The 26,910-nt window shown below is 42.3% G+C and overlaps 1 protein-coding gene across 3 annotated transcripts in view; it reads left to right on the top strand.

Moving 5' to 3' along the window:
• Positions 1-26,910, top strand: part of zfat (zinc finger and AT hook domain containing) — a 194,320-nt gene that overhangs the window by 118,055 nt on the left and 49,355 nt on the right. For all 3 annotated transcript variants that reach the window (XM_069922233.1, XM_069922232.1, XM_069922234.1), the window contains 3 exons: positions 10,995-11,082; positions 24,274-24,423; positions 26,638-26,811. In XM_069922233.1, coding sequence (XP_069778334.1) covers positions 10,995-11,082; positions 24,274-24,423; positions 26,638-26,811 — 412 coding nt within the window. The remainder of the gene's footprint in view (positions 1-10,994; positions 11,083-24,273; positions 24,424-26,637; positions 26,812-26,910) is intronic.

Genomic DNA, 26,910 nt, shown 5'->3' with positions numbered 1-26,910 from the left:
CTTAAGATCTTTCCTGTAATCTTTATATTCCTCCAGAGCCCTTTCTGATTGAATCTTGCTGAACCTTTCATAGACCTTTTTTTTTTAATTTTTGACTAAATTCCTGACCTTTATTTTTACCTGCAAGGTTCTCTCACATTGCCAACTCTGTCCATCCTGCTCACTGGAATATGCAGGCCCTGGAATCCAACTAGTTGGTCCTTAATCAGCTTCCACACTTCAGTTGTGGACTTGTTGTTAACAACTACTCTGAAGTGCCAGTTGATGAAGTAGACAAAGACGATGTGATCAAACAATAATCATGGCTTTTATTAGCAGAAACTCATGGTACAATAATGAAAGACAATAGATGCATATACAGTTATATCCAAGGGGAGTGTCCTTAACAGTAGAGATAATCCACAGCCAATGTTAGTACAGCAAGGCTCGCCAGAGGGGGGAGACAGGCAGCTTGGCTGACATTCACCACAGTCTCCCCCTGGCAGAAGAAGGGTTAAAATCAAAAGGACAGCTGCCAGGAAAGACTGAAGCAAGCGATACATGGATACCGTCTGACCTTGAGATACTCTAACAGCCAAAATACGCCAGTATCTAGCAAGCAATCAAAATATAATTAGATGTTTTATGAATATGTCAGCCTATCAGGTTGTTTACGAATTCTGGTGCTTCGTCTCAAAACAGGTGGCTCCTTTGCAACTTTGGGAACTGGTACAGGTCCTGGGTCAGTAGTGTGGGAAGGAATGACCTGGACCTGCTCCAAAATCGCCAGCGTGAGGCAGTGGAGCCTCAGCATGGCCATCTGAAAGCTGACTAGGGGTCACAGGCTGGGGGGGTGAGTCCAACCTCTCAGCCTCACTCTGAGTAGGGGTGCGAGGAAGGGGCAAACCAGGCAAGGCCAGATCTCTCAGGGGTACAGTGTCAGTACTCCCATCTGGGAATCTAACATGAGTGTAGTTGGGGTTAGTATGCAGTAGCTGAACTGGTTGGACTCGGGGGTCTGTTTTACGCGCCCGAGTGTGGCTCTTCAGCAGCACGGTTCCAGGCTCAGGTAAACAGGCTGGCCAGTCCATCACAGTTCCTGATTTCCTAGGAAAGGCAAACATACGTTCATGAGGTGTTTGATTTGTTGCAGTACACAATAAAGACTGAATAGGATCTGGTGCCTCAGGCGGCACCTCCTGCCACTGGGTAACAGGGTAACCATGTGCTTTTAAAGCAAGATTAACAGTCTTCCAGACTGTAGCATTAGCTCTTTCAATCTGTCCATCGCCCTGCGAGTTGTAGCTCGAGGTACGGCTGGTGGCAATTCCTTTTCGTAGCAGGGCTCGCTACAGTTCAGCGCTCATGAATGCTGAGCCTCTATTGGTACGAATGTAATTGGGAAAACCAAAAATGCTGAAAATTCTGTCAAGTGATTTAATGACAGACGCTGACCAGACGTCAGTGCAGGATATCGCAAGGGGAAACCTGGAATATTTGTCAATTACAGTCAGGAAATATACATTTTTGTTGTTGGAAGATAACGGCCCTTTAAAATCTAAGCTAATCCTCTCAAAAGGTCAGGTTGCCTTGATGAGAGTGGCCTCTGGAGCTTTGAAGTATTCTGTGCAAACAGGACAACTTTTAGTCAGTTTCCTGACTTCTTCCAGAGAGTAAGGAAGGTTGTTAGCCCTTACGTAGCGGAAAAATTTCGTGACTCCTGGGTGGCACAGTCTGCTATGGATCTCTTTTAGCCCCTCCAGCTGAGCACCAGCAGCAGATCGTGATAATGCGTCAGAGGGATCATTTAACCTGCCCGGTCTGTACTGGATCTCATAATTATAAGTTGAGAGCTCTATTTGCCAGTGTGCCATCTTATCGTTCTTGATTTGACTTTTGTGTTTAGTACTGAACATGTAGGCTACAGATTTCTGATCAGTGACAATAGTAAATTTTCTGCCGGCTAGAAAGTGTCTCCAGTAGCGAACAGCTTCAATAAAGGCCTTGGCTTCTTTTTCAATGGCAGGATGTTTAAGTTCAGGTCCGCGAAATGTGCGGGAGAAGAATGCCACAGATCTGCCCTTTTGATTAAGGGTTCCTGCCAAGGCATAATCTGAGTATATATCAGGTTTATATCAGGTTTCCACTTGGAATGGGACATCCTCATCAATGGACGAGAGTGCAGCTTTGGCAATATCAGCTTTAATTCTCTCGAAAGCCTTCAAGTCCATTGGAAAGAGAGGAAAAGATTTAGTGCCAAATAGAGGGCATGCCTTTGTGGCGTAGTCCCGAACCCATTTGCAGTAGTAGGAAAAGAATCCCATACACCTTTAAAGGGCTTTAGCTGAGTTTGGGGGTGGTAACTTCTTAAGGGGGGCCATTCTTTCCGGGTCGGGGCAGATTTCGCCCTTGCGGACAATGTAGCCCAGAATGGGTAGCTCTGTTGCATTGAACAAACATTTGTGTGCAGGCTAACATATTCATAAAACATCTCATTATATTTCAATTGCTTGCTAGATACCATTATTGTACCATGAGTTTCTGCTAATAAAATTGAAGTGCCAGTTGATGAAGTAGACAAAGACGATGTGGTCAAACAATAATCATGGCTTTTATTAGCAGAAACTCATGGTACAATAATGAAAGACAATAGATGGATACACAGTTATATCCAAGGGGAGTGTCCTTAACAGTAGAGATAATGCACAGCCAATCTTAGTACAGCAAGGCTCGCCAGAGGGGGGAGACAGGCAGCTGGGCAGACATTCACCACATACTCCCAATTCACTTGCTCTAGTTCCTGACTCATAATATCATAATATGCACTCCCTCAATTTGGTACTTCCTCACAAGGTCCAAGTTTTCAATACTTTTCAATATTTTAAGTTCCTAAAACAAATGCTCATGCAAGTCCCTTAGTTCCAATGAGAAACAATGACAGTTTCCCCAAAGAATCCACATCCCTTAAATCCCTCACCTCTGGAGTCAGTTTAGTACATCTCTTTTGTACTCTTGTACAGCCTTAACATCTTTCCTAAGTTGTAGTGCCCATTGCTGGACACAGTGCTCCATTTCTGGTAAAGCAAGTTTTATACATTAATGCTTCATCGTGTCTGCCTTGCTTTTGTATTCTGTGCCTGATGCACTTTACAACCTTCCCTCATTCATCATTGCTCCCATTACTTCAAAAAGCTCCTTCAGGTTTAACTGGATACAATTTGCCTTGAACAGGTTCATGGTCTTTTACTGTAGGCAATTTATTCTTGTCTGAGTGGATGCTAATTTCTGGTGATTGCTTTTGAAATTTTCCCTAAAACCAATGGACCCAGGGAACTGCCAGCCAATGTATTATCTAAATTTTTTTTCGATATGTAGCACGGTAACAGGTTCTTTTGGCCCAAGAGCCTGTGCCACCCAATTAATCTACAACCCCCGTATGTTTTTTTGAAGGTGGGGGGAAACTGGAGCAGCCAGAGGAAACCCATGCAGGCATGGGGAGAACATAGAAACTCCTTACAAACAGCACCACATTTGAACCTGGGTCGCTGGCGCTATAACCATGCCGCTCCCTTGTTATATCCTTGATCAAAATATATTTTAAACAAGGATGCAACACTGGCAATTTTCCATTCCTCAGCGATAACTCTTCAATCAGTGGACGTTCCAATTATTCTGGTAGCAACCTTTGCAAATTCCTTGCATCAGATACCTGGGAAGCATTCCATTTATATCAGGTTTTTTTGTTTCACTGGTGCACTGAGGAGGGTTAATTTCATCATGAGTGCAGCATTTCAACTCTAACATTAGCACAGATGTACAACATGGAAGAACAAGAGCACATTAACGTGTGTAGCATTGAAAATCAATTAGTACATAACAAGGGAAGTATGAGATCACAGTTGTGAGGGAAAGCTATATCTTTGAACCTGTTGGTGTGCGATCTCATGCTCTTGAACTTTTAAGTGCTCCTAGCATTTGCATTGCCACTTCTTTATCAATTTTTAGCCCATCCAGAGTCTGCAATTTTCTACCCCAGAGGGATCTCTGAAGTTATTTCAAAAGGAGTTCAGTATTTTTCTGAAATGTTGGATAAATAAGATCTGTAAAGAACAGGAGTTGAAGCCTGGAGCAGATTGAATGGCCCAACTGGCTTGTGGGGCCAGGTGGCCCATGTCTGCTCTTATTTTCTTGTATTTTGCCCGGTTTGTCTTTGCTTGGACTCTCGTAAGATCTTAAAGTAAATGAGATCTTTTCTGATGAAGACGTGTAAAATGTTCATTGTTGATCAGCCCCACCTCTTCTTGCCACAGAGTGATGCTGGGGTACCTTGTGACAATCAGAAGGCTGCTTTATTGTAAGCGGTGTCAAGATTCTTGACCATTGGCATTTCCTGGCAAGTAGAGAATGTTCCATCATCCTCCAGTCTTGTTTCTTGTAGACGGTGAGAAGATTTTGTTTTGGTGGGGGGTGAGGAGCAGGATGGGGGATTGCGTTGAATTGCTCAAACAGAGGCTTCTGATCTTCTCTTAAAGGAATAGCATTTATGTGATAGGTTCAGTTGAATTTCTGCAGAAATTCCCCACAGGATCTTGACGGTGGGGAGTCAGCTATGATAATGCGATTTGGTGTCGAGGGGAGATGGTCAGACTCTAACTTATTAGTGACGAACATTATTTGATGTCTACAATGTAACTTGCTGCTTTTCAGCCCATGCTCAGATGTCATCTTGAACTTGCTGCATTGACTGCTTCCTTTAGTAAAGAGCTCTAAATGGAAATGAACATTTGAAATCATTGCCAAACATCTCTCCTTCTTATGAAAAGCAAGTTATTGATGAAGCAGCTAAAGGTAGTTAATTGTAGGATACTGGTCTGATTTAGTTGTAGAAGTATCTTCCCTGAGCATTTGGAGTCAAATCGATTATAAGAAAAATAGACCTGCCATGAATCTTCTGCTTACTGTGCTCAATATAGTGAAATTTTGTCTCTGCAGACTTGTTTGTACCTCTGGGAGCCAAAGTAACCTTTACTTCTTCGAAATAGATGTTTAATGTTGCTCTTCAGAAAAGATGATTACAACGAGGTGACCTTGCATCCATGAAATTTAAGGTCTACCATGTGAAGTGTAGATAAAAGCTCACACTCGACTGGAGGGCCAACTAACACTTTTATTAGCTTACAACCCAGGTAGGGTTCATGAACAGGTTTCAGAGGGGTTCTGGGTTTAGGCGGGAAACCAAGGTTATATACGGGCCTCCGGGGATGGATCCAGGAGACGGGATCAATCATTAGTACAGCACACTTCTAGTGAATCCCAGTTCACTACATTCACCCCTTCCTTCAGAATTAAGGGTCTGCGGATGAAGAGTACAAGGATCGAAAGCCGGTAATAAACACCGAAGTTAAATATTTACCATACTCTTTACAGATTCAGGTGGTCCAGGGGTCTGGAGATCTTGGTGGAGCACCTTAGCACCGGGGGACCTTGGGCTCCTCGAGTCTCCTGGTCCACCTGTGATGGAAGGGTAGTGGACTGGGCTCTGTCTCGACGATAGAGAGGGGTTCCCTCTCCTCCTGAACCAGGTCCCCTGAGGCCCCGGACGGAGATGGAGAAAAAGAGCTTGGTAGCTCATGGGGCACTGGAGGCAACAGATCCTCGGTTCCTGCAGGTGCCAGGTCCCTGATGGAGACAGTCTCCTCCCTGCCATCCGGGTCCTCCATGTAGGCATACGTGGGTTGGCATGGAGCAATTTCACCCTTTCCACCAGGGGGCTGGTCTTGCTTCTCCTCACGTGCTTCTTGAGAAGGAGCGGATCAGGACTAGTGAGCCAAGCTGGGGGTATAGTCCCAGATGCCGACCTTCTGTTGAATGTAAACATGAGCTCATGAGGAGTAGCATTGGTCGCAGTGCAGAGTAGCGACCGAATTGAGTGGAGCATGATGGGGAGGACATCCTGCCAGTGTGAGTCTGGAAGGCATTTTTGCTTCTGGACAAATTTGACAACCTTCCAGATCATGGCATTCTCGTTATCAACCTGCCTGTTCCCCCAGGGGTTGTAACTGGTAGTCCTGCTGGATGCGATGCCCCTCACCAGCAGGTACTGACGTAGCTCGTCACTCATGAAGGCTGAGCCCTGGTCACTATGAATATAGCCGGGTTACCCGAACAGGGTGAAAATAGAGTCCATGGCCTTTATAATGGATGAGACGGACGTGTCTGGGCACAGGATGGCGAACGGGAAGCGGGAATACTCATCGATTACTGAGAAAAAGTAGATGTTCCTATTCATGGAGGGGAGAGGTCTCTTAAAATCGACGCTGAGCCGCTCAAAGGGCCTGAATGATTCAATCAGGTATGCTTTCGTGGGGCAAAAAAAGTGCACTCGCTCTCAGTGCAGACCTGGCATGACCTTGTCATTTCCCTGATGTCTTCTAATGAGTAGGGCAAATTGCAGGACTTGACAAAATGAGCCATGCAGGTGACCCCTGGATACAGAACTCATTGTGTGTGGTCTGCAGTTGACCATTGTGTGTGGAGGCACAGCATCCCCTGGACAAGGCATCTGGAGGGTTATCAAAGGCAATGTCAAAACTGTAGATGGAGTGTTCGATCCTCCACCTAGCAATTTTGTCATTATTGATTTTTCCCCTCTTAGCGTTGCTGAACGTGAACACGACAGAGCGCTGGTCCGTAAATCTTCAACCAGCCAAGTGGTGCCTCTAGTGCATAATGGTTTCTACAATAGCCTGAGCCTCTTTTTCCACAAATGGATTCCAGAGCTCGTGGCCTTGAAGCATCTGTGAGAAGAAGGCAACCGGCCTGCCCTCCTGATTGAATGTAGTAGCCAGGACTACATCTGAAGCGTCACTTTCCACTTGGAAAGGTACATTCTTATCTATCGCTTGCATGGCAGCTTTCGCAATGTAACTTTGGAGGTAATGAAATACTGTTTGGGCTTTGACCGAAGGGAAAAAGTGGTGGCTTTTAAGAGGGGATGAACCTTGTCGGCGTATTGAGAGACAACTGGGCATAATATGAGAAAAACCCCAGGCATCTCCTCAAAGCCTTTGTGGTTCCAGGGAGGGGAAGCTCTAACAGTGGCGCATCCTATCAGGGTCAGGGCCAATGACGCCACTCTCCACCACGTAGCCAACGATAGCCAGTCGTGTAGTCCTGAATACACATTTGTCAGAATTGTAAGTGAGATTCCGGGCTCTCACCACGTGGAGGAAGCTCTGGAGATTGGCATCATGGTTTTCCATGGTATGGCCACAGATGGTGACATTGACGAGGTAGGGGAAGGTAGGCTTCAACTTGTGATTGTCGACCATCCTGTCCATCAGCCGCTGGAAAACAGACACCCCATTGGTAATACCAAAAGGGACCCTCCGGAACTGATAGAGTCAGCCATTAGCCTCGAGTGCTGTGTACGGGCGGTCCTCAGAATGGATTGGCAGCTGGTGATAGGCAGCTTTCAGGTCGTTGGTCAAATAGACCCAATACTGTCCTTCAAATACAATGTTTCTGCACATATGCCAAATTGGAATGGGATGCTAGGAAGATTTGGTAATTAGGGGGGTACATTCTTAAGTTATATTTTTGCACAGTCTGTGAGACTATGAAACTTTCCGTGGATCCTGTGTCAATCAGGCACTTGGTCGAATGTCCATTTACCTTCACTGTCACCATCGAGTTGCTGAGCTGGTGAGGTCTATTCTGGTCGAGGACCAGCAATGCCAGTTTGCCGGAGACACCGTGTTCTTCCCTTGAGTGGCCCGCTCCTTCCTGAGTCGACCAGTACAGGTAAGCTAACGCTGACCTCGTGGCACGGCAAGATGGCCACCCTCCTTCTCCTTCTGATGATGATGAAGGCGCTGAATTCAAAATCGGGCTGCTGCAAGATGGCCGCCAAGCCTCTTTTACTCTGTTTCCGTAGATGGCGGGTTGCACAGCAGGTGATCTTGGTTGAGTCCGGGGCAGACGGCTTTGGGCTGGAATTGGATCCAGGGATCCAGGAGCGGGACAGGCTCTGGACTTCCCCAGACCTCCCTTCGTGCGACACACCCGCGCCCAATGTCCCTTCTTCCCACGGATGGAGCACGCTGAGTCTTTGGCCAGGCAGTGGGCACGGGGGTGTGTCCCTTGCCACAGAAAAAGCACTCTCGGGTTTGGGAAGTGGCAGCCGTTAGAGGGGTGGCTGCCGTAGCGGGAGCAGCCATTCCTTGGAGGTGCTCACCCGACAGCACGAGTTCGCTGGCCTCCAGGTTGTCATTCTCAAGACTGGCCTGTTCCAGTGATTTGGCCAGCTCGATGTGGCTAGTGAGGTCCTTCCTTCCCGACTTGAGCAGTCGCTGCCTCACGTACCTCAAGTGGACCCCTGCCACTAGGGTGTCCTGGATCTGTTCATCTTCCCTGACGTGGCTCAAAGCGGCCTCATACCTGCACTTCTTAGCCAGCATCCGCAGATCCAGCAGGTAGTCATCAATTGACTCTCCAGGCCGTTGGCAGCATAGGGCGAGCCGGTGCCTTGCTGAGACCTCGTTCAGGGTCTTCATGTAGTCCGCCTTCAGCGCCTTGACACCGTCATCGAATGTCGGGCAATCTCGGACAACTGCATACCCCTTCATCCCTACCCTTGAGATGAGTGCCGACCTCCAGAGCTCATCTGTGTGGAAGATGTCCCTGGTCGCATTCATGTAGGCCTAGAAGCAGTCTAGCCAATATGTGAACTCCTCAGCCACGTCGGGGGACTGGGGGTCTATTAACAGCATCCTGGACTTGAGCAAAGCCTCCATCCTTGTTTGTAAACTAATAAAATTGTAGCGTAGATGAAACCTCACACTCGACTGGAGGGAGAACTAATGCTTTTATTAACTTACAACCCAGGTAGGGTTCATGAAGGGGTTCTGGGTTTAGGCAGGAAACTAGGGTTATCTACGGGCCCTAGGGGGGTGAAGCTGGGAGGCGGGACCAGTCATTAGTACAGCACAGTTCCAGTGTATCCCAGTTTACTAGAACATGAGACAATGGGCCTGATTCATCTGAACTTAAGTGCGAGCTTTAAATTGAAAAACTTTAAGAAGGCCATGTTAAACCTAAACACATTTGCATTTGTGCTCACACAGACATAATTAATGGATGAAAGGTTATGGAAGAGCTCTGTGTAAAGTGACAGCACCTTTTTAATTTTAACGATACAGCACACTAGAAGGCTCTTCCAGTCCATGAAACCCCTGCTGCCCAGTTACACCCAATCTTGAGCAAAGCCTGTCTGAACTTTCTATTTATGTCAAATCTGCTCAATAATGATGATGGACAATTGAAACCTTGTTGTATTTAGGCAAGGTCAAAATATGGAGGATAAAGGTTGAAGTTTTTAAAGATGCAAGAGAATGCAAATCCAGGAGTTTGGTCTTGAAGCATGGTCTCATCAGTTCCTACCACCATCTTGACCTGCTGAGTTCATCCGGTAGTTTCTTTGTGGTGTTTGACTATCATGAAATCTAGTTTTAAATTGAAATCTTGGATTTTTTTTAAAATTTCCACCAATTCATCCAATCATATGGCTAAAAGTGTGGGATTTAGCCCAATGCCTTAGTCCATATATAGACTTTTTATGCCCTACTTTCATTTATTTTCTTAGCTACCTCCTCAGAAGAAAAAGAAATCAATCAAATTAGTACGGCAATATTTCCCCCACACAAGCCTAAGCTGACTATCCTTGATCAGACTCTGCCTTTTTAAATGTTAGTAAATGGCATCCCTTGAAACTTTCTCCAGTAATTTCCCAGAGGACTCAGCACCATGTGGTTATGTGACCTTATTAAATAAAAGAAAAACGTTAAGTATTCTCCAGCTTGCTGGCTAACAAATGCAGAGAAATCTCTGTCATAGTCCCAGCAATCTGAGATAGATTTGATCAACCATGATCCTATTGAATGGCGGAGAAGCATATAGGCCAGGTGGCCTACTTCTATTTCTTATTCTCATCGAAATTGCATCAAACACTCAATATTTATTGACACTTATGAGTCCCATGACTTTGAACACCTCATTCTCCTTAATATTGACCTACCAGACCTACCCTGTCGACATCCCCTCCAGGATCCAGTGGCATGGTGAGGTCCAAGACAGCTGGGGGCAAGTTCTGTTGCAGTGAATGGCCAGACCAAGCTTTGATCCAAGGAATGCCCTTTCCACGAGTGTATGGCCTATTCCTTTAGCAAAACCCTACTGGGGTTTTCCTGACCACAGGCAGCTTTTTCAACTGCCATGTCATTCCTGCCCTATCAACTGAGAGATGAGTTTTCCCCATTAAAACAATGGTATACTCACACTAAGGCTGATGTGAGTGAAGAAAGTAGGCGTAATTGCTGAAGAGGATCAAACTGTTCCCCTGAAATGACATTGGAGGCCTATCAATTGATGAGGCCCATCAATGATCTAGCCTAATGGATTCCCTTGCCATGATAGGTCTCTAGCTGCTGCTCACTCAAGGAGATGGTGACCTTGGTGATATGTTCTTGAAGGTGTAACATCCATATTAAGCTTTTCTGTTTTTTTTTATTTTACTGGTGTTTGTAGATAATATCGCAACATGTGGGAATGATCTGGACAGCATGTTCATTAATTAATGGTGTTAACTAGCTGTAGGATTTGCTCCTCATTGAACTGTGACATGGGTCATGATCTTCAGCCTCCAATAAAATGGCACACAGAAGCACCATGCATGTTGATGACGCAATTGCACGCAAAAATATCATTTTAAATGCAGGACATCTGCGCTAACATGTTTTGTGATTGGATGCAACAATCCAACACTACAATGACTGGAGAATGAGCTCAAATGTGAAATCAGTACATTGTATTCCATGCAATGTTTGTGTATAAAAAGCAAAGTGCTTAATTCCTGGCAAACATCCTACATGCAGATGGATATGTATGAAAGTAAAAGTCAAACAAAACATGCTTATTTTGATAATTTTCCCCTTCTGTTTTGCAATGCTTCCACTCAGGATAAGAAAACATATAATTGCCCTGTCTGTGAAAAATCCTTCACTGATGATCGACTGATCAAATCTCACATCACCACATATCATCCAGGTGAGTTATCTATCACACCTTTATCATCAATTAGCCTTGTTACAAGTGAAGAATAAGCTTGGTCAATGGTTTATAATTTGAAGGATTTTAAAAAGGTTTTGAATTTTTTAAATTAAATACTTGCCTAGTTGATAAATTGTTTAACACTGTATGTGCAAAAAAAAGAGTGCTAAGTATAAAAAATCGTCTTGTCTTAACCTATTTAGTTCTACAATATCAAATATATAATGAATGCACTGGGTGTATCGAAGAACAGGGGTACAAAGATTTGTAAAGGCCACAGGGTAAGGAGAAAAGATGCTAAAGATTATTATTTAAATGGAAAACAATTGCAGCATGCTGCCATTCAGAAGGACTTCGGCGTGCTTGTACATGAATCACAAAAGGTTGGTTTGCAGGTGCAGCAAGAAGGCAAATGGAATTTTGGCCATTGTAAGAGGGATTGAGTTTAGGAGCAGGGAGGTTCTGCTGAAAGCACTAGACGGTGGCTCAGATCCGTATCTAGCTCTATTGAGTTACAGAGCTTCACCACTTGAACATGGCACGGCACCTGCTGAACTTCTGATGCGATGTAGATGATGCACCACATTTCCCTACTCTGTAGACTCAAACAAGAAGAAAGATGTTGAACAGAAACAAAAGCATCTGCAATGGAGTCAAAAGGCAAACTATGACAAGTCATCAAGAAGCTTAGGGCACTTGCACAACATGACACAGTGAGACTCAGAGGTTCCAACACTTAGGACAAAAAGTCTACTGTTCTGGAAGAAGTAAATCCAAGATCCTACACTGTCAGAACAGAGGATGGTCAAATACAGAGGAGGAATCAAAAGAGCCTGCTGAAAATGCAAGAAACACTTCAGGAACAGACAAATGCAGAAGATCCAGCCTGATCAGCAGCAGAGAAAACACCACCAGTGCTAGACAGTAGTGTACCAGCAGAACCAACACAAGCATCTATGTTAAGAAGATCCACATATATTATCAAAGCACCCGACAGACTGAATCTCTAAAAGAAAAGGAACTGCACCCTTAAAATATTTGTGCTGCTGATGTTTGTGTTTATGTTTGTGTTGAACTTTAAATTGAAATGAATACTGTATTAGTGTGCTATGTTGTTAGATTAAACATCTCAAGGAAAGGGGATGTAATGATAGTGATCCTCCTGACCACTAGAGGGAGTCAGAGACAAGTTATTGCAGCTACGAGCAGATTCAAAATGGATGCCTCCATAAGGTTGTGAGTACTGTAGCTAATAAAGTATAGTTGGTATAAAAGAATCCAAGCTTCTTTATTATAATAAAAGAAACAGCACAATTGAGTGACCATAGATTCTCCTCCAGCACTCCTGCCGCCTCTGCAGCCACACAGACTCCTGTTTGATTCATTGGCAACCAGATCCAAATCTCTGAAACAATCAGGAGGTCTTCAGTGCCCAAGGCCATTCTGGATCCTTTCTTGCCCTCAGCACCCTCTGGTTCCCATATCTGGTTCCCTTGTGCTAATGTCCAGCAGGCCACAGGCTGTGCAGGTCCCTCAACTGTAAGTCACCCGTAATCTGTGTAAATCCCTCAATGGCTAAGCCTCTCACTGGTCTGCTGCCATGGTCAGCGTCTGTATGCTCACCTTTTCTGGTTCTGATTTTCAATGGGGGGACTTCTACCTGCTTCTGATGCCCTGCACTAGACTGCTGCTCACCTGGAGACTGCAATCCTTCATGGCTGCTATCGAGCATAGGCACCGCCATCTTGGGCACAGTCCTTGAGGTTGCAGGATTTTACAAACACAGTCGGCTCCTTTAATGGGCCATTAAAGACTGTACGGAGCCGCCGGAATTAGGACCAGGTGATTGAAACCTTCGGAGCAGTTCTGTGCTGTGGATATGGGAGTTTAAAGGACCCGTATCTATGCTGTTCGTCAGAATGACTCTATTACTTGATTAGCTTGTTCATTAAAACCAACAATTTCTTCATGGGGACTGTATTCATCATTTCCTTTCTTAAGGTCCATAAACTAGATTGTCTTGGATTAATCAATGTGAGACACAATTGATTGGAGCACCATGTTTAACTGAAGGAGCTCAAGGTGAAAAAAAAGGAAAGAATCTGAGCTGCTTTTGATTGCAACCTAACAACAGTTCTAGGTCTTGTGAAGTAAAATTAGGATATAATGTAAATTATTTGGGTAAATAGGTTCATCATTAAAGAATTCTCATCTGGGCCAACTGTGACATGGATTTGGGCTGTATTCAGTCAAGAAAGTCACCTGATGCTGGTGAATGATTTAATTATTGCAAACATGAATACCGTATCTATGCGACATTTTAACAGAGGATTATCCCTCAAGAAGCACTTGATCAGCTCTTCTGGTGGGGCATTCTCCGCCAGGTGAATATGCGCTATCTTTTTCAATCATCATTAATAAGGCAAATGTTTATTACTTTCCTCTAATTGTCATTGCAAAGATGAATGACCTTTTTGAATTGCTGCAGTAGTGGTGGGATGTGCAAAAATGATAGTATTCTGCTTCTTAATCAAAGTCTGTAACAACTCTTGTGTGCCAAGCAGCATCTCTGGGATTGAGGAAGAAATTGTTGACATTTCAGAGTGATTCCATCCTCCGGCAATTTATTCTTCTTTGCTCCAAATTCCAGCTTCAACAATCTCTTGTGTTTTCTTTGAACCCAGTAATAGTGAAAGATCATCAATATCCAACCTAGTCAGGATGTACAACTGAACAGTGCATGGAGGCAACTAACATATGATGGCAATTCTCTTAATCCTCTTCGATGGCAGATGTCCTACAGTGCCCTCCATAATGTTAGGGATGAAGACATTTTTTTCCTTTACTTGCCCCTCTGCTCTATTGTTTTAAATTTGTAATCAAACAATTCACATGTGATTAAAGTGCACAATCCAAATTTTATTCAAGCTTATTTGTATGCATTTTGGTTTGCCCATATAGAAATTATGGCACTTTCTATACATTTCATGGCACCATAATGTTTGGGCAGTCTCAGGTGTTTTTGTGAATACTCAGGTGTGTTTAATTACTTCATTGATGCAGGTATAAGAAAACTAGGCTTGCTTCTAAGCTTTTGATTACCTTTGGAGTACATAGTTGCCATTTTTCAACACGAGGACCAGAATTGTACCAATGAAAGTCAAAGAATCCTTTATGAGGCAGAAAAACAAGAATAAAATGTTACGCCCCTGAAAATGGGGAGAAATAATCATAAAAGTGATCGGATGGTGTTTCCTCAGTGGGAGCGTTTACTCGAATGAGGGACATACCGCAATTCCCCCTGGGTAATGTGGGCACTATAATACTATTATGGTTCCACTCTTACCAATAAAGAACAAAATAAAATGAATGAATTAAAAACATTTTGGCATTTTAACCTTTTTTCACATATTATCAGTTTTTTACTGTTTTAGGCACCTTTTGAACACATCAGCACCTTTTAAGGACATTTCTTTTAAACACATTTTTACCCTTATCACAACATTTTCACCTCATGGCAAACCATGAATTTATTATCTTTTAGACGTCACATAAACAGTAGGAGGAATCACCCAAACTTTTGGATGACCAAAATCAACTGTTTGGAACATCATTAAGAAGGAAGAGTGTACTGGTGAGCTCAGTAATTGTGAAGGGACTGATAGGCCCAGGAAGATTGTTTTTGCTGATGACAGAAGAATCACATCATAGTGAAGAAAAATTCTCAAGTGCCTGTCTGACAGATTAGAAAAACTCGTCAGGAGGCGGATGTGGACGTGTCAATAGCCTCTTTCGGGTGGCCAGAATACCCCGATGTAACGCCGCATATTCTACCCGAATGCGGCTGTCGGGAGGCCACCTGAAGAGCCTGATGTGGCTTGGAGGAGTACTCATCAACCCTCCTCTGAGGGGTATAATCTCCGCATCTGAGCAGTCCCTGAGGCACCTAGGGGGCGAGCTGATGACAATCAGCCAGTGACCCAAATCCCTGCACCTGATAGCCCCCCCGCCACTGCCTGACAGCCCCTTCCACGCACCTGACAGCCCCCTCACACGCGGCCGCCCCTGCACCGACGTCCTGTGCCAGCCGCCCCTGCCCTGATGTCCCACGCTCCAAGGCGCCTCTTCTGCAGCTGTCCCTTTCAGGTGGACAGTGCAGCACTTTCAGGGTTGCCACCTGAAAGACCATTGCACAGGGCTGTATCCGCATTCTTGGCGGAGAAGGCAACTGAAAGCGGCTAATGACAATCGTCAGCAGAAGACTTCATGAACAGAAATACAGAAGCTACACTGCAAGATGCAAACACTATTTAGCCACAGAAATGGGATGGCCAGATTACAGCTTGCCAAGGAGTGTTTAAAAGAGCCTACAGAATTCTGGAAAAAGGTCTTGTGGACAGGTGAGACCAAGATTAACCAGTATCAGAATGATGGCAAGAGCAAAGTCTGGAGACATAGAGGAACTGTCCAAGGTCCAAAGCATACCACCTCATCTGTGAAACATAGTGGTGGGGTGTTATAACCTAGGCATATATGGCTGGGACAGTACTGGAGAACTTATCCTCATTGTTGATGTAACTACTGATGGCAGTAGCAAAAATGAATTCTGAAGTGCATAGAAACATCTTATCTGCCTGGGTTCGAGCAAATGCCTCCAATCTCGTTGGATGGTACTTCATCCTGTAGCAAGACTATGTTCTTTTGAAATATTTTAATTGAGTTTAATATAACAATCCACATACAAGATATTAATAAAGCAAGGCAAAATAATAACAGATGCATTACATAAAATTAAACACACAGTATAACAAATGTTAAATTCCATCACTTATTATTAAATATAATTGTCTATTAAAATGGTTATATAAATCACTTAAATACTGTTATAACAAATTACATGATACCTTAATAAAATTGAAAAAAAAGTGATATTATCCAGGATAATCAACTTATCTAAAAGAAAAGGAAGAAGCCTCACTGATTCATATGTTTTGGGAATGTCATAAATTAGGAAGATATTGGCAGAATATTTTTCATTCTTTGTCAACAATTTTTAAAATTAAGTTAGATCCATGCCCTGTTTGCTTTTTAACATGAACCAGATAAACTTTTATCGGCAACTCAAGAGAAAGTTTTAGCCTTTAGCACGTTGATAGCCAGACGAGCAGTTTTAATGAAATGGAAAGATGAACTCTCATCGACTCATGCACAGTGACTACAGGATGTAATGTCATATTTAAGATTAGAGAAAATAAGGTATAGTATTAAAGATAAAAGGTTTCAATTTGAAAAGGTATGGGGCCCATTTATAGAATACTATCCTAATTGGAAGTTTTAGATAATATGGGTGCTGGTCCGTCTGTACTCTGGAAGTCGCGACTTGATCCACCTTTGTATTTTTCCTGTAACCTTGATGAGAGGTTATTAGTTTTAGGGTTTATTTTTTCTTTTAGACAATGATTTCAAGCATTTTGCTAAAGCAACCAAGTTTTTTGAAGCTAAAACTGGAAAATTCTTAATGGCCTAGTCAGTCACCCAATCTAAATCCAATTGATCATGCCTTCGATATAGTGAAGATAAAACTTAAGGGGTCAAGCCCCTGAAACAAGCAGAAGCTGAAGATGGATGCAATAGAGGACTGGCAGGGCATCACCAGAAAAGATACTCCAGCAGCTGGTGATGTCTATGAATCACAGATTTCAAGCAAAGTACTAAACGTGACTCTTTAATATAAATACCATTGCTCTCTCCCAAACATTATGGTGCCTGAAATGAGGGGTCTATATATAAAAAAAGTGCTACAATTTCTACATGGTCAAACCAAAATGTACACAAATACCCTTGAATTAAATCTGGAATGTGCACTTTAATCACACGTGAATTGTTGGATTACAAATTTAAAACTTTGGAGTACAGGGGCAAATAAAGGAAAAAACAAATGAGTCTTTCTCTCAAGCATGTGAAGGTGAGACCTTTTTTGGAAAAATGTTACTGAAATACTAATAAGGATAACAGGGATGGCCTTCGCAGATGACCCAGAGCTTTATCTTTTGGGTGATTTTAAGGAAATAATTTTTTATAAAACAACTAAATTCCAAATTTCATTTGTTAAAATAGCCTTAACTGTGGCTAAGAAATGTATTGCGATTACTTGGATATCCGACTCCCCTCTAGAGATAGAACAATGGAAGACAGAGATGAACAGTTGTGTACCTGGGGGAAAAAAAATCACATATAATCTAACTAACAAATATGACATATTTATAAAAATATAGCAACCATATTTGGATCATATAGGGGCCCAATCGTAACTATAAATATAATAATGAAAAAAGGTGAATTAAAAAAAGGTGCTACTATTATAAAAATATAAGTGACCTCCCCAATGAAGACTTTCTTTTTTAACCCAACTGTAAGCTCTGATGGTGTATGGATTTATACTCTGAAGGGAGTGGGGATCTGTTGTGTTTTGTTTTGTAAGAAAAAGTTATATATATCTTGAAAATGGAAAATTTTGATATGTATATTTATGGAAAAAACCCAAAAATTAAATATTCAATAAAGAGATGCTATAAAATAGGCTGAGTGAATGTCTGTAGTGTATTTTGAGATGGCACTGGATGTGGAGACTAAATGACTGTTACCTCAACCACGAGTGCTAACTGATCTTTGACTTTCTTGAATGCTGATGCAGTCATTCAGACAACTGGAAAGTATTCCATTTCAAATGCGATTTGTAGATGTTTGCAGGTAAAACTGTGTTAGAATAGTTGAAGGTTTTTATAAGAGTATGAGATTTGTAAGCAATAAGATACCAAGGAAAACAGAATAGAACTCCCAAATGTGCAGATCCTGTGGTCTTATAATCTATATTGTCATCTTGCAATGTGTACAAAACTTGTATTTTTGCTGGAGAGTTTTAAAGTACCAGTACAAATTTTATTTTAATGATAATCAGGAACTTTAGTATTCAGGATTGATAGATTTTTATTAAAACTTGGACAAATGGAGTTAAGCTATAGCTCAGATATAATTTACTTTTTGAACAGATGGAAGGGATTACAAAGTCTCACGGGACAAGTTTGGCAACAGTCAAACTTTTTTTTATTTTCGAGAAAACTGTTTTAAGTAAGGGATTATCCAGTCAAATAATGATGAGGTGAAAATTTCTCTCTGAATGTATCTGGGGGATATATTATACCTTTAATGGGTGAATGAGGAGATGCAGCTTCCAACTAGCCTACAACTATTGACCTTTGTTCAGGAGTATGGGATTAATCATTTGATGCACAAATTAGTGATTTTTTTTTAATTGTATTGTCTTATGAGATTCTGGACCTTGTAAAAATTGTGTAAACAAATTTTGTGGATATTTTTTGGAAGGATGCACAGATTCCTGAGCAGTATGAACATGAAAGGTGACTGGAAGCTGGAGCTAAAGTTGCAATCAGATTATTCATAATCTTATTGAATCACTGAGTAAGTGTGGTATTTGTCTTTGCCAAGAGAAGGCTTCTGAGGTGTGAGAAATGGTTGATGGATCCCTATGATTACAATGTGAGCTTTTATCCATTAGAACACTGAATTTTGAAGAATCAATCTTTAAAAGATGTGCAACATTCAGGGGTGGGGGGGGGGGGGTGGGAAGCTGAACTGCTGAAAGGCTCTTCCTCTATGAGAGATCTTAGAACTAATGAAGGAATGAGTACGTGAGCACAGTGTATAGATGCACGAAAATTCTTGCATGCTGCAGCTACATACTGTAGGTCCATGAAATACTATAACAAACAACACTAATTGCACTACTGCAGAAAAAAAAATGTTATGTCCTTCACTCTTTAATTTCCGGCAAGGGGTATTCCGCACTTTATCGTTAGCTCTAGATGCTGACTTGATTCCTAGTCCTTTCTTTGCTGTTTTTGGAGTGAGCAGGCCAATGGATTTAACATTGATTTCATCTCAATCCCATATCGTGGCTTTTGTCTCCCTCATTGCTAGAAGGACCATTTTGCTGAGATGGATAGATGCTGCCCCTCCCACTCGTACTCAATGGTTGTCGGATATGATGGAATGTCTGAATCTAGAAAACAATTAGGTGTTCTACTATTGCAATTGATCTCAACTTTCTTTCCCTTTGGGGTTCTTTTCTCAATTACTTTCAAAATTTAAAGATTAATTATTTTTTTCCTCAAACTCCTTAACTTGTCCAGCAGCTCTCATAGAGTGGGGCTAGATTCTTAGTTTAGCAATATATGTTGTTTTTTTCTTTCTTTCTCTTTTTTCCATTTTAATTACATGGGTTCATATGCACTTTGGTCACTAAGATTTGATATTTGTAATTTGATTTTAATTTACTCTATCATTATGAACCGAAGTAATTTGTGTATGTTAAAACCAATAAAAAAGATTGAAAAATAAATAAAAAATATAATAAATATCAGAGATAATCAGAATCAGGTTTATTGTCATGAGCGTGTGACGAAATTTGTGGTTTCGCAGTAGCGGTATTGTGCAATACAGGTGCAAAATTGCTGTGAATTACAGTTTCGTAAATAAAATATTTAAAAATAATTTAGTGGAAAAAGAGGTTAATTCAGAAATCTGATAGTGGAGGAGAAGAAGCTGTTTTTTGTACTGCTGGGTGTGTGTCTTCGCACTCCTGTATTCCTGATGGTAGCAGTGAGAAGAGGGCATGGTCTAGGTGGTGAGGGCCTTTGATGATAGAGGCTGCTTTCTTGAGATACTGCCTCTTAAAGAAGTCCTTCAAGGAGTGAGAACTAATACCCATGATAGCACTGGCTGAGTTTACAATCCTCTGTAACCTTTTTCTGTCCTGTGCAGTGGCACCTCCATACCAGACAGTAATGCAAGCAGTCAGAATGCTCTCCATGGTACATCAGTAGGAATTTGCAAGAGTCTTTGGTGACCTACTAAATCTCCTTAAACTTCTAACTAAATTTAGCGGCTGGTGAGTCTTCTTCGTTAATGGATTGACATGATAGCCCAGGATAGATGTTCAGAGATGTTGACACCCAGGAATTTGAAGTTCTTTACCCTCTTTACTGCCGACCCCTCAATGAGGATGGTTCATGCTCCTGATTTCCCTTCCTGAGGTCCAAAATCAATTCCTTAATTTTGCTAATGTTAATGCAAGGTTGTTGTTGTGACACCACTCAACTGGCTGATCTATCTTGCTCCTGTACACTTCCTCATTGCCGTCTGTAATTCTGTAATTTGTAGATGGCATTTGAATTGTGCTTAGCTACATGGTTATGGGTCCAATGAGAGTAGAGTAGTGGGCTGAGCACGCATCCTTGAGGTCCACCTATGTTGATTGTCAGTGAGGATGAGATGTTGTTACAGATCGATACTTCCAATGGGGAAGTCCAGGATCCAGTTGCAGAGGGAGGTGCAAAGGCCCAGGTTTTGAAGCTTGCTGTCTGGTATTGAGGGTGATGATGTTGAAAGCTGAACTGTAATCGTTGAAAAGCATCCTGATGTACATGTTGCTGTTGTCCTTGTGATCCAGGGCTGAGTGGAGAGCCAGTGAGATTACATCTGCTGTGGAATAATTGTGGCTGTAGGCCACAGATAAATATTCACAGTTGCAGTTAAGTGCAATAAAAAGCATGATATGTTTACAATTGTGCAGACAAATGCTTGGTATGCTAGGGAGGTGCTGAGATGAGGATAGTTCAGGGAGTTTCAAAAAAGCCTGATTGCGGTTGGGGTGGAAAAACTTGCCTTGATCCTGGAAGTGCTGGACTTCAAGCTTCTGCACCTTCTGCCTGAAGGTGGCAGCAAGAAATGAGGAACTAAGGCTCGATCGAGTCTGAGGATAAATCAGACTATCAGAACTGAGACGAAAATAAATTTCTTTACTCAGAGAGTTGTACATTTTTGGAATAATGAGAAATGAGAGTTTAATGACACATAGATAAATACGATGTACAGAGGACTCCAAAACCCAGCAACATTAGAAAATCACCAAGACAAAAGGTTCCTTAAACAAAAGTTGTTTGTATTTTCTTTAAACATAAAACAGGATCAAACTTTAACCTATTACTATTAACTTAACCCAACTTTACCCCTTCTAATGCTAAGTGCACATGTATGTAATATGTATATGTTCAGGAAAGTTCTTTGATTTACAGTCCAATCATTCACTTCTCACTTCTCCAAGTTCATTGGTATCAGGTAATTCTTATACTGAACACAAAATTTAACGTTTATGAATTTTCACCAGGCTCTGGTGCTTAAAGGTAAATGGTTACCGCTCAGAAAGGTTCTTGATGGTTTCAGAGAGATATTTGTTGCTCGTCGGACACACACAAACTGATTCCCTCCCATCAGTCACTCCTGTGTCTTGCCGAAGAAACTTGCCCCATCGTGGGTTTTCCAAATGATAACCTCGTCTTCCAGGTCACCACAGAGTTCCTCTTGTTCCTCTCATTTCAGGAGAAACGCTCTAGCCGGCCATTTCCTCTTGTAAGGCTGAACTCAGAACTGGGGTTTTTCAACAGGCCTGCCAGCTTGCCATTTTGGAGCCTCAACTGCTACTGTAGAACTGACCTCTCTCTCTCTCTCTCTCTCTCTCTCTCTCTCTCTCTCTCTTCTCTTCTCTCCCTTTCTCTCTCAAGAATCCTGTTATTCTTTCCTCTCTCTGCTTGTAACAACCAAACCCTCTCCCAAGGCTCCAGACCCAACCTTTGAAAGATCTTATCAGCGCTTGAGCTTGGACTTTGTTTCAATTTGCATCTCCTTTGAAGTTCTTTCCAAAGCAGTTTCATTGTCTCTGCAAAATCAGTCAGAGCCTCAATGTCCAGCTTCAGCAAAGCTCTTGCATTTTAAATGAGATGTCTTTTGTGAAGTGTCACTCTATTTGTGAAGTGACCTATACTAACACACCCCCACACACACAATCTGTCTCTTTTAAAGACATATTTATCCATAACCATAATAATATAACACGTTACATACCAAACAGGAACATAAGATACTCCAACTACAATAGTACATTAAGTTACCACAATATGTCAAGAAGGGAAACGAGATGATAAATATTAAAGGATAGATAAATATTCATAGTTACAATAAGTGAAAGAAAAAAGTGGCATTTTAAGAATGCAAATGAATTTTTTGCTGATCCTGAACTAAGCATCCAAGAGCCTGATAGATGTTGGATTTTTTAAAAAACTGTTCTTGAACCTGGAAGTGCTGAACTTTTGGCTTCTGTATGGAGTTGATGGCAAGAAGAGGTTGTGACCAGGGTGATGGATTCTGCTTTGATTCTGCTTTGCTTCTTGAGGCCACATTTCACATCAATGTATTCAATAGATGGGAGGTCAGTGTGCATGATACACCTGGCAAGGTTTGTCACTGTCTGCATTCCTGGAGGCACTCTAGTTACCAAGCCGTGACAAGTCGGTATACTATCAATGGTGCACCTGTAGGTGTTCAATAGAATATTCAACAATATGCCAACTCTCCTCAGACTTCTGAGGACCCACAGAGAGTAGAGATGCAGCTCTCCTGCAGGGTCCAACATCTCAGTCCAACTGCTGTCAGCTCCGTTCAGGCTTCTCAATGGAGGTGACGGTGGTTTTAGTTAAAAATCCTGCGACCGTGGGGTCTGCACCCAACATGGCGGCACATTTATTGGCAGCAACTATGAGGGGTTGCAGACTCTGGGGAAGCATAAGATTGGTGCATGGCACCAGAGAACAGGAAGAACACCCCTTGTTTGGTGAAGGAGAACCAGAGGATACAACCCATGGGATGGTGACCACGGCAGTGGACCAGTGAGGGGTTCTGTGGCTAAAGGACACAGAGCCAGCAGGTTAATGGCGACTTGAGGTGAGGAATTCATGCAGGCTGTGGGCTGCTGGTGATCAAAGAAATCACACTAGGCTGCAGACTGCTGGAGTCTGGCTCGAGATTGGCTGAAGGGGTACCGGGTATCGGAACTTGGATGCAAGAGGGTAACAAGGGTGCTGAAGGTTTTCTGATTGTGTTGGAGGTCCGGATCTGGAGCTCGGGTTGTCGATGGTTTGGGCTGGACTCTGTGAGACTGCAACACCACGAGGCAAATCCATAGACATTAGGGGACTCTTGCTTCTCTTTCTCTGACTGTAAGAGGCGCTTCAGGCAATTTCTGTCTATGGCGAATCCATCTGCCTTATGGCAGAAGAAGGCAAATTCCATGTAATATTGCAATGCATTTATTAAATGACAATAAAGGAATCTTGCTTTCTTCATGGTTATCAACCATAGAAATCTGCAAATGATCAGACCTTGAGTGTATTCAAAATTCAGGTGGAGAGTTTTTTGGAGTTAAAGCTGATCAAGAGATCTCAAGATTGCATTGGAAAGTGGATAATGTGAGAATTACCTAAGATTTTATTGAAGAGAGGAATAAGTCTGAAAGCTTATTTTGGTTTTTATATTCTATCCCTTCATGAAGTAAGCAGTTAAATTTCAGGTTTAAAGAAACAAGTACTGTTGGCTTTCCACAGTTGACCAGTTACAGAGTAGGTCATTGATCTTATTGACCATTACCACTGTCCTTCACTGGCCCAGTAATGAAACCAATGATTCCTGCCAACTTTCTCCATCTCCCCCAACCCAACCACAAATATTTTCTCCCGTGACTCACTTGTTGATCACTCTTCCCCTCAAGTAGTAGTACCATCGTGTTTCCATTCATCAGGACTGAGACATCTAGCACTGCAGTGCAAAAATATTAACTGCAGTTGAATTTCCTGTTATAATGTACAATTCAAGAGTTCTGATCATTTAAAATACAATCATCCTTAAAGGGGAAGAAAATTTGTTATTGAATCAATATTAGAAAATGGAATACAAAGACATGTATCAATTAAAGCTGATCTTTCTGGTATGCTTTAGTTCCAAGTATATTTACCAACACTTTCGACATCATTTATTAATGTTAAAATACACTTTTGAAGTTTGTCATTTGATAACTACCTCAATTGACGCTGATTCCTGCTGGCGAAAATATAATTGAGAGAAAACATTCACCATCGATGCCCTGTAACTCTTCAATTGACTCTAGCAGTTTCCTACATATCTGCTCCAGGTCTCACGCTTTCATTTGAACAGCTATCGCTGGTGACCAATAAGTAACAAAATGATTCTGATTTAAATCTTCTCAACTTCTATTTGCAGAAGTCCCCATGAGCACCATCTCTGAAATTCTTGGGAAACGCGTACAGCTTAAAGGATTGATTGGAAAGCGAGCAGTGAAGTGTCCTTACTGTGACTGCTACTTTCGGAAGAACGGCACTGACCTGCAACGCCATATCTGGGCCCATGAAGGTATGAATACACCTGAGCATAGATAGCTACATTTTAATTTAGATGTTTCCACCTCTTACCTCCAACTCCTATCCCCTACTTGTGTGCACTCTTTTAGTAATTTCATCTCAAGATATGAAAAACCTTGGCAATGTTTCAATTTTTGTACTGGTACAGTACGTTTGTGATTATCTTAAACTCTCGGGACCAGATGTGTATCAGTTAATTGCATTTTCAGATAACAGAAATAGCTTTAAGCTGCCCAGCAGCATGAGAAGACTACTTGTATCGGCCATCCCAGACACCTCCCCACCCTTGTCACTGAACATGCCCAGGAGCCCAAGGTCCCCACCCGATCCCTGATACCTCCCCACCGCTGTTGCCGAAAATGCTCAGGAGCGCAAGGTCCCTGCCCCGATCCCCGACAACTCCCCACCACTGTTGCTGAATGTGCCCAGGAGCCCGAAGTCCGTGCTCCGATCTTATAAACCTCCCCATTGCCGTTGCCAAACCTGCCCGGGAGCCTGAAGTCCCCATTCCTGCTGCCACCACCAGCCCTCCCGCTCCGACGCCACCAAAAAAAATCATTTCCCCCCCACCATTGTTCCCCTAAGGCTCCCCCGATTAGATTTGTCCTGACATCGACTCTGGCGACAACGGTGAAGCAAATGCAGTGGAGGGTAAAGAAGAAAAGGAGGGAGTTACCTGAAATGAGGACAATCTCCCTGACCCGCTGACTTCATCCAGTCACTCACTGATGTTACCAAACTGGCGCTAACAGTGCGTCAGAACCCCACAGGACCATGTTGGGTAAATTGTTTTTCAACTTGTGACGTCATGTTGCCAGCAAAAATATTTTAGGTAACTGAGAATTTTGGTTAAGTGGTTTTCGGATAATCGGAAACATACTGTAGTTTCTCTGGTTTACCTGTGAAGTTGTTGGTGGGCAAATAGTGCTGCATTTTAGCGATTGGTAGGGAATCCAGTATTTGATCAGTGGTGCAGGTTGGAGGACTGGAAAATACTTGAGAAACAGATTCCTGCAGAAAATGTCCACAATAGTATTACTGATAATAAAAAGTTAATTATAAAAAAAATCTTCAAATCATTCCTAGAACTTTGCCACTCATTTTAAATGCATCTCTTATCCTTAATTTCCTGGGTGATAATAGTAGTTCTTCACTTTTTTATGCTCCTAAATGAATGATAATTTTACTAACTCTCTTTGCTCTGATATAAAAGGCTGTCCAGTGCTTTTATATTGCTCCAGAATTTTAGATCTACTTACATACTCAAAATAACATTTCTGGGCGTAAATCCTTAAACTCTTGTGTCTTACCCAACCATATAATGAGAGTATCAGCTTCATAGGGAGGTCAAGAAAATAGCTCGCCAGTATTTTCTCAAGGACAAATATGTATGCTCAATAAATGCTGGCCTCATGGAGACGGGCTTGACCTAGAATGAGAAAAACACGACTTTTGACTTGACCACATTGGTTTTTTTTTTATGATTCTTGCTCTCCAATCTATCACCAATGTTTCTATTTGTTCTTTCTTTCTTCTCCACACTTCTGCAGTTTCAAGTAAACTTATTTCCCATTCAGATAAAAGGTCATCAATCTGAAACAGTAGCATTCTGCCTGATCTACTGCATATTTCCAGCATTTATTTTTTTGCTTTTCTTACAGATTTCAGTTGTCTGTTGAAATATAGGTTGAAACTCTAGTCCGAGATTCCCTGGTCCAGAAAACCCCATCTGGGTTGCTTTGAATCTGTAATTCAGATCTATTAAGTAATTCTAACTAAAATATAAAATTAACCCAGCAGCGTAATTTTTGTGTTTCTGACTTGAGAGAAACTTTGCATTGCTGGCGGCTCTTGGAACCCTTCCGTGACCCAATAGTGCCTGTAATTAAAAAATAAAGTCCTTCTGCTCAGAGTAAGATGATGTTAGAGCATTTTCTGTGGTCCGCCATCGCAGGTCCCAACGGTGCTGATTTGGAGAGTTTCAAACTGCAGGTGGAACCAGTGATATAATTGAAACAAATAAATGTATCATTGTTGTGTGCTATGAAGACAACAGCAAATCGGTTGTAAATTTGAAGTGTGTGTGTGTGTATGTGTGTGTGTGTGTGTGTGTGTGTGTGTGTGTGTGTGTGTGTGTGTGTGTGTGTGTGTGTGTGTGTGTGAGTGATGTGTACTAAATACTGCTTACGATTTGTTTCGCCTTCAGGGCTGAAGCCCTTCAAATGTTCGGTTTGTGACTATGCCACACGTAGTAAGAGCAACTTGAGAGCCCACATGAATCGGCACAGCACTGAGAAAACCCACCTCTGTGACTTATGTGGAAAGAAGTTCAAATCAAAAGGGAGCCTTAAGAGTCACAAGCTGTTGCATACTGCTGATGGTGAGTAACATTATCCAGTGGACCATATTATCCCTGATTGTGATCATCAGTGCAAAATGCAAGGATACTTTTGAGTTGCTTTGAGTAATATTGCATACT

The sequence above is a fragment of the Narcine bancroftii genome, chromosome 2, assembly GCF_036971445.1.
Source record: "Narcine bancroftii isolate sNarBan1 chromosome 2, sNarBan1.hap1, whole genome shotgun sequence".
NCBI classification, from domain to species: Eukaryota; Metazoa; Chordata; class Chondrichthyes; order Torpediniformes; family Narcinidae; genus Narcine; species Narcine bancroftii.
This window is presented reverse-complemented; position numbering and strand designations above follow the sequence as displayed.